Raw genomic sequence first — 8261 nt, forward strand, 5'->3', positions numbered from 1 at the left:
TGCTCCACACAGGGGCTGGATCTGTCCCCATTTTACAGTCGAGGAAGCTGAGGCTGCCTCTGTGGCAAAGCCGAGGAAACACTGCCAGGGCCGGCTGCTCAGTTAGTCCTTTGCCTAGAGGGAAGCTGGGAGCACGCTTCGGACTTTCCGGAAAGGCGGGAGTGCGTCTGTGCACTGGGAGGGGGTCCCCTTTCCCCGCCCCTTCCCCGCCGGGAGGCCGAGGCGCTGCCTGGCCAGGGAGGGCGGGGGCGGAGCCGGCGGCGCCGCGGGGGCGGAGGGCGATCGCGGCCCGGCGGGGCAGGCAGGAGGGCGGGCGGACTAGAGAGAGAACCGGCCTAGCCGGAGAACCGGAGGAGAAGGCGACTCGGCGCGCCGGGGATGTGACCCTGCGGCCAGAGGAGGACCGAGGCGGTCCCCGTGAGTGAGCGCCCGCGCCCCGCCGGCGCACGGCCCAGCTTTGCTGCCACTTTCATTTCTGCTGCTGTCCTGGCGTGGCCCCGTCCGTAGGCGACCTCCGCCCCAAGGCAGGCTGGCGGCCGCGCTCGGTCCGGGGTCCGAGGCTCCGAGCTCCGAAAGTCCCGGTTGGGGGTGGCGGAGTTGGAGGGGGGCGTGTCTTCGGGAGCGGAAACGTCAGGTCTGCGCCTCTGGGTCCTATGACCGGTCTGTCCCGGCAACTGGACGAGTGGGGGTCAGGGGGTCCGCGGGCGGCCTAAGGGTGGACGCGGGGGACCGAGCGCCGCTGGACAGAGTCCCGTCTCTACTTTTCTCTTGGATCTCTGCCCTCAGAGCGCACGCGCACACTCACGTCGCGTAGGCAGAGGCTGCATTCTTGGTTCAAACTGGGGCCAGCCCTCTGCCAAGATCCTGGGCCAGGCCTGGGGAGCGGCAGGTGTGGCCCTGGCGGGGGGGGGGCTAAATGTCAGAAACAGGCAGGGCTACTCTAGTCTTCATTTGGGAAACCCAGATGCCCACCCAGGGAGTAAGCCATCACTGGGCACTTCAGAAGTAAAAGGACACTCAGAGTTAGGAAAGGGGCGGGGCTAAGAGGCCGAAATGGCCCTAGTTTAGAGAGGGAACAGAGGTTTTTTGAGGGAAGGAAACCCAAATAAGGGCATGGGAGTGGAAAACGGAGAGACAAGTGGCAAGTTGCCCGTAGAGATTACCCCCTCCCCTTCCTGAAGTTTGGGGAAAGACCCAGGGAAAAGACCCAGGTCTTGAAATTTTGTAGCCAGATGGTGGGAGTCTCCCTCACTGGTCAGGACACTCAGGGTGCTGTGGGGGGTTGGGGGAGGTTCAGCATGTTGAGGGAACAGGAATTAGGTTGGTCTAATTGGTGGGAATATGCTTCCCCTTTTCAATCACTTCCCTCTTTTCCCCTTACCTCCACCAGACCAGTGACAAGTCAGCACAAGAAAATGGTCCTTTACTCATTGTGATGGGCTGAGCCCCACCTTATCTCAGTTCCCAGTTGTGCTGTTGGAGATCACCCGCCAGTAACTTGCTTTGTGAATGGTGGCTCCTCAGAAAGAGGGCCTCAGTTTCCCCATCTCTGCAAGAAGTGGACTAGTTAGTTGATTTCTCAGGGCTCTTGCAACTCTGCAATTCTGGATTTTAAGCTTTACTTAAACCCTGAGCTTCAACTATATGCCAGGCCCTGACCTAGGCTGGAGGCTAGGTGGAGGGGAGGGACAACAGTGGCCAAAGAGCAGCCTCCCCCGCCGCCCCCCCCCCAGGAGAAAGATATCTGGGTTTGGTAGAGGGGGCTGTAGGAGGAAATAACATTCAACCTGACCATGTATAGTCAGACAAAGAGACCAGTGTGACAAAACACACAGTGGCAGGAGGGTGGGGATAGGTTCAGGAATCATACAACAAGCAACAGCGCTGAGCTGGTGGAGAGGGGGCTGTTGGAGGAGGGAAGTGGGCAGGAAAGAGAGGGTGAGGTGATAATTGTTGGTAACTGTCCCTAAAGGGATCTGTGCAAAGAAGGAGAACCAGGAACCCCACCGAACCACAGTAGGAGTGGTTTTGGAAGCACCCGCCCCAAGCAGAGTTTGGAATACAGGTGGTATATGAAGTGTGGAAATCTCCTCTGGGATCAGGAAACTCAGCATCCACACTGGGGACTTCTCTGGGTAGAAGTCAAGGATCAAGGAATGGATGAGATGACTTTCCACATATTTGAGGGATCTTTTCAAGAGGACAAGATCCTGCCAGGAGACCTACCCCTGCTCTCCAAACACCTATCATTTACTTGACCATCCCCATCCCGGCCTGCCTGTTATGGGTACAAGGAAGATTCCTTGTTCCAGACTTCTCCACTAGCCTGACTTGTTGTCTGACATGACACCTCCTTCCAACTGTCGCCTCGCTCCTTCCCCTCCATCCTGCCCCAGCATTATAGGAGATGTGAGAAGGTTAAGTGCTCCTATGTCAGCTCTGAGGTTAAGGCAAGGCTTTGTTTGTGGCTCTATCAGCCTCAGTTTGGGACTAGAGTCAGGCCTCAGATTGGCCAGGGTCAGGGCCAGGTCAGAGGTCAGCTGGGAGTCACAGCTCAGTACTTAGCCTACAACTCAGCCTTAGCCCTCTGTCTGTGGCTAAATTCTGGCTTCAGCGGGTACCTGGGTCCACCTTTCCCAAGTGTTCACACACCCACAGGGGAGGTGAGATGACTACCACATGAGTCCCAGAAAACTGGCCTCTACCTGCCTGACCCAGGACATTGTATGGGTCAGACTCATGCTTGCTTTGGTGGTCACCCGGCCATGGTAGAGCTGAGACTAGAATCCAGGACTCCTGCCTCCAAGCCTGAGGCTCTGACTGCTGTTCCAAAGTCTGTCTGAGCCTGGGATCCCTCCATCTGAGAGGCAAAACAGATTTGTCTGAATTCTAGAAAGGCCCAGCTGGGTAGATCTGACTGCATTCTCCTACCTCCCTATGTCAGGTGCGTCGTCAGTACTCACGAACATGTACTGTCCAGAGCAAGGGGAGAGGCCACTAGCTTACTCCGGTTTGGGGCTGGAGGAGGCTGGCTTCATGGGGAAGGATCTCTAGCCACTGTCAGAGGAAGTGGCCCCCATCTGGACCTGTCACCTCCCCCTCTCTTCCAGGGCCTGTAGCCACACTCAAAGGTCACCCAGCTGGCCCTATGAGGGCCCTTTCCTCTTTCAGAGTAATAAAAGGAAAGTACATTTTTGGTAGAAAAGTCCCTCCTGCTCCCTGGGAAACCCCGGTGGCCGGATGGACTTCGGGATATCCCAGAGGAAGCTGAAGGCGGGGCCTTGCCCCTACCCCGACCCCCAGCACAATGCAGCCAGGCTCTCCCACGCTGCCATGGAGCAGCCCCAGGGTCGTTTCATCCAGGCTCCCACCCCCTGGTGGCCTACAGGAAGCCTCCCCGCCGCCCCACCTCTCCAGTGGACAACAAGAAGTCAGATGAGCACCTGTTTGGATCCCAGGCCCAGACCTCTGTGAGATGCAGCTAGAGGGGAGAGGAAACAACTTGAGCCAGGAGAGCTGAGGCCACTTGGCAGGGGAAGCAAGGGTAGCCTGAAGACAGGGCAGGAGCCCTGGCCCTGGGGACACGGAGGGTTTAGACTCTAGGCAAAGTCTGCAGAGACGGGCCCAAAGCTGAGGGCATGAGGGAAATGATGTGTGGGGGAGTCAAAGCTTTTCCGTGAGGACCTGACCACCACGCTCCCTCTGTGCCCTTGGCCCTGGCAGGCCATCCACAGGTCCCACCCCTAGACACCTGGCCAGCCGCCCAGCCCAGCCATGGCACTGTGCCTGAAGCAGGTGTTCGCCAAGGACAAGACATTCCGGCCTCGGAAGCGCTTTGAGCCCGGCACACAGCGCTTCGAGCTATATAAGAAGGCGCAGGCATCACTCAAGTCGGGGCTGGACCTGCGCAGTGTGGTGAGGCTGCCACCAGGGGAGAACATCGACGACTGGATCGCCGTGCATGTGGTGGACTTCTTCAACCGCATCAACCTCATCTACGGCACCATGGCTGAGCGCTGCAGCGAAAGCAGCTGCCCGGTCATGGCCGGTGGGCCCCGCTATGAGTACCGCTGGCAGGACGAGCGCCAGTACCGGCGGCCCGCCAAGCTCTCGGCGCCGCGCTACATGGCCTTGCTCATGGACTGGATTGAGGGCCTCATCAATGACGAGGACGTCTTCCCCACTCGTGTTGGTGAGTACCCACCCGCAGATGAGTCAGGCCCAGCCGGGGAGGGAGGGAGCCCCCAGAGCCCATTCTACAGATGAGGCGTTTAGTTTGCCATAGCAGTTCTATAAGGGGTTGGGGTTGGGGGGCAGTTATGATTTTCATCCCCATTTTGTAGAAGAGGCATCTGATCCTCAGGGAGGTTCAGTGTCTGCTCAAGATCGGGCATCTTGAGCTGGGACTGCCCACCTCGAAGCTTGGGACTCTTCTTATCTGAAGCTTAAATGTCCCTCCAGGAGCCACCCTGGCCAAGACCACTGTGATTCTTGGAACCTTCTTGAAGAGATGCGTCTAGGTGCTCCTAGCCCGTCACCCTGCCTGGGCTGACTGACCTCCTGTTAGTTCTGCAACCTTCTGTTAGTTCTGACTCTTCCCTCCAGGAAAGAGAAGAGGGTGGGGATTGGGAGGGCCCGATTAGATCTCTATCTCACAGCGGTCTGAGGGCGGAATTTTCCCTTGTCAGGCCCAAGCCATGGGGCCTTTTCTTATCTCAGCTGGGCAGCCTGGTGAGGGTGGCAAGAGGGGATGAGTGCTGTCACACCGGCCTGGCTTCCCCATCCCAGGGCAGCAAGAGCAGGTGTTGGCTCAGGAGCTGAGCAGGCATGACACCGTATCCATCACAGCATCGTCACCGCCACCTGGCCCCCTGTTCCTCTGTGTTAAGGCTACAGGACTCAGAGATGGGTGGGGCAGGGTGGGCAAGCCCAGAGAGGAAAAGTCTGAATACTGAGGGAGGCTGGGCACTGAGTCACAGTTCAGTGCTCACAGCCCCTCCCCATCTGGGGCCTGCCATTTCCTGCACTATCAGGCCCGACAGTGGGCATCCGCCTTTCACACAGGAGGAACCAAGGCCAACAGAGGGACAGTGCACTGAATCGGTGATTCAGAACTGCACCTCGGATCTCTTGGGGTCTGGGCCCCCAAGTCTAGGTGGTCAGGACAAGTCTGAGGATCCCGGACTGGGCCTGCAAGGGCTCACAAGGAAGCAGGGCTCCACCCCACCTGAGAGCCGTGAGGCCCTGTGTGAAGCAGGGTGAACCAGTGTGGGCCCGTGTCTGGGCTCTTATTCCCTTCTCGCCTTAACCCCCAGGCCTAGGACACCCCAGGTGTCCGTGCCTTAACCCTGCAGATGGCTCTGCCATAGCAGAGAAAAAGGCATAGTCACCAAGATCTCTACCCTGAGTGCAGGGGACTGTGCAGAAAGGCGCCTTTTTCACAGATGCTGGAAAGCTTCTCCCAGGCGGAGGCTGTGGTGTTTATCTCTGCAAGTAATCCTGCCTCCAGTCTGTACTAATTCCTAGTATGGCCTTGGGTGAGTGGGGTCACCATCATGCCTAGATCACCATCATGTTTAGAAGGGCTTCCGTACCCATATCATAGGAGGCAAAAGATGCAGAGGACCCAGCACAGGGCCCAGATCAAAGATGGAAGGTTCTTTGTGTTATTGAATAGTTAAAGCGATGAGAGGTATCTGAACTAATTCTTGAGGATTTTGTAATTCTCAAGATGGGGAATTTGGGGACTGCTGCATGAATGGTATGAAGAGGAAGGAGTTGGGGTGGGGCTGGCGAAGGAGGTTGGGGTCAGATGGTGAAAGGCTTTGAGCAGGCACCATGCTGTGAAGTTAGAACTTAATCCCAAAGACCTGTGTTTTTAAAAATGGACCAGAGATGTTGATTAAACCCCCCTTGGAATTATATCCAGTATATCACTGGGCAGCACCTATGGACACACATATTTCTGTGGGGAATCTGGGCATAACTTCCATTGTAGTCAAAGAAAGGTTGGTCAGTGATCCCCTGTATGATTGCAGAGTCTGGCCCCAGGTGATGGGAATATTGGGAGATGATTCGTAGTTCAAAGGGGAAAGGCACAATGGGATCTGTGCTTTTAGAGGGGAAGCAGGGAGAAAGGGGACCCTGATCTCTCCGTCCCCTGCAGGGAACTGGCCATCCTGGGTGAAGGGTGCCTGTGGCGGGAAGGGCAGAGTTGGGCAGCGGTTCATCCCTAGGCTGCTGATCCCCCCACTTCTGCCTGTTCCCACCTCCTAGGAGTTCCCTTCCCCAAGAACTTCCAGCAGGTCTGCACCAAGATCCTGACCCGCCTCTTCCGGGTCTTTGTCCATGTCTACATCCACCACTTCGACAGCATCCTCAGCATGGGGGCCGAAGCACATGTCAACACCTGCTACAAGCACTTCTACTACTTCATCCGCGAGTTCAGCCTGGTGGACCAGCGGGAGCTGGAGCCTCTGGTGAGGCCAGGCCCCTGCTGCCCTCCCCTCCTTCCCAGGGCTAGCTGCCAAGTTTTCAGATCCAAAGGCTACCTACTTTCAGAAAACCCAATACCCAATCCATGGGCAATTCATGGAACCATGGATTCTGTACTTTATTTTTTTTTTAAAGATTTTATTTATTTATTTGACAGATCACAAGTAGGCAGAGAGAGAGGGGGAAGCAGGCTCCCTGCTGAGCAGAGAACCCGATGTGGGGCTTGATCCCAGGACCCTGGGATCATGACCTGAGCCGAAGGCAGAGGCTTTAACCCACTTAGCCACCCAGGCACCATGATTCTGCACTTTAATAGAGAATTCATTCTAGTCTCCGTTTATAGACTCAGATCTGCATCCTGGGGTTGGGGTGGGGGAGGGCAGGAAGGGGCTGAATTCAAGCAGAACAGCCAGACCTCATGGTTTGGGAAGGGGCTGCCTGGTAGATGGAACTCTGACTGAGCCCTACCTACCTTCTGTCTCTGCAGAGGGAGATGACAGAGCGGATCTGTCACTGAGCCCAAGCCTGGAGTCGTTGCCTGTCCTGTGGATCATCAGAACACAGAGTAGCTGGGGGGAGGACCCTCAGGAATCTGGTGGCAGAGGAACCTGAAGTCCCTGGGACCCCTCTGCATACACCAAGCCGCTGGACTTGTGGTTCTCAGGAGTCTGCCCATATGCTCCCTGACTGCTTATGAATGGAGAAGGAGGGGCAGAAGGAAAAGGACAGAAGGAGCTGCACCTCCAGATGAAGTCTAAGGGTGGGATGGGCTGGGTTTCTGCCCCAGTACTTGACCCTTCCTTGGCGGTTCCCGTGCCTGTATGGGGCATGTGGGTGTGGCTGAGCGATAGAAAGGTACAAGACCGTAGGCACACTGTGTGTGAGTAAGCGCAGATGACTCTGTGTGAGGGTGTGAGAGCGTGTGATTTTCACTGTGGGATGTGTCTGTAAGAGTCAGCTGCCTTAGACCCTCCCTGGCACATACTAGACCTCCCATAAATGTGAGGTAAGTAGAAGAACGGAGGGAAGAAGGGGTTAGGACCACCAGACAGTGACCACTGTGCAAGTGATGGCTGGTCAGTGGTCTGACCATGTGTGTGAGTGCACAAAATATGATTGTAGATGTAGCTCTTTATTTGAACCTTCAGGCTACCAGCTTCCGTAAGCATGAGTTCTGGGGAGCCGTGGGGATGTAAGAAAGGAGTCCTGCCCTGAGTACCTAAACCCTTGGCCCACCACAGACACAGGTTCTGATCTGCTTAGCCAGAGATGCCCAGGAACTGTCATTTTACTCATCCCTTTGCCTCCAGGAAAGCCTGATGATAGACAGCCTCCAGAGGGCTGGGGACGATCCCTCATGCCCACATAGGTCCTCTGGTCCTTAAATTGGGAATCATACGCTCCAGTCTAGCTCCCAGAATCTGTAGACTTGGCTCTCGGGATCTGAAGCCCAGCGCAAGATAATCCCCTAGCCCAAGGAGCTAGAGGAACTTGAATTCGGAAACCCTGGAGACTTGTCTCCCATCCTCGGACAGAGAAGATGTGTGGCTAGTGAATGGACTCTTCCAGGCTTGGAAAGCCCCCTGTACTGCGAGGACATGCCTCCTGCCCGAGCCATCCCTGAGACATTCCAGCTGGTTGGACAGCTTTCCACAGAGAACATGGGATGTTCATTTGCCACTCCATTACTCCATACCGCCGTGCCCAGCCCTGTGCCCAGACCCACCAGACTCTACACTGGGAGGCCAGCATGGAGAGCCAGAAAG

At 56.4% G+C, this 8261-nt stretch overlaps 1 protein-coding gene across 6 annotated transcripts; it reads left to right on the forward strand.

The window, feature by feature from the left end:
- Nucleotides 1-224: 224 nt before the first annotated feature.
- Nucleotides 225-8029, forward strand: MOB3C (MOB kinase activator 3C). 6 transcript variants are annotated; one of them, XM_045979480.1, is made up of 4 exons: nucleotides 225-688; nucleotides 3724-4192; nucleotides 6277-6479; nucleotides 6983-8029. In XM_045979480.1, exons 2-4 carry the CDS (start codon nucleotides 3775-3777, stop codon nucleotides 7010-7012), a joined length of 651 nt encoding a protein of 216 aa, XP_045835436.1. In that variant the 5' UTR covers nucleotides 225-688; nucleotides 3724-3774; the 3' UTR covers nucleotides 7013-8029. The 6 variants fall into 6 exon arrangements, with proteins under 6 accessions (XP_045835436.1, XP_045835418.1, XP_045835446.1 ...); XM_045979462.1 differs by having other exon boundaries at nucleotides 225-634; XM_045979490.1 differs by having other exon boundaries at nucleotides 225-524.
- Nucleotides 8030-8261: the final 232 nt, after the last annotated feature.

The sequence above is a fragment of the Meles meles genome, chromosome 1 (genome assembly GCF_922984935.1).
Source record: "Meles meles chromosome 1, mMelMel3.1 paternal haplotype, whole genome shotgun sequence".
Taxonomy (NCBI): Eukaryota; Metazoa; Chordata; class Mammalia; order Carnivora; family Mustelidae; genus Meles; species Meles meles.

What these genes read in the sequence shown, in the direction of transcription:
- MOB3C (XM_045979480.1), top strand. Translation starts at nt 3,775, where the DNA reads ATGGCACTGTGCCTGAAGCAGGTGTTCGCCAAGGACAAGACATTCCGG. An exon ending in CGTCTTCCCCACTCGTGTTG is followed by an intron (nt 4,193 to 6,276) that starts GTGAGTACCCAC and finishes CCCACCTCCTAG; the next exon opens with GAGTTCCCTTCCCCAAGAAC. An exon ending in AGCGGGAGCTGGAGCCTCTG is followed by an intron (nt 6,480 to 6,982) that starts GTGAGGCCAGGC and finishes CTGTCTCTGCAG; the next exon opens with AGGGAGATGACAGAGCGGAT.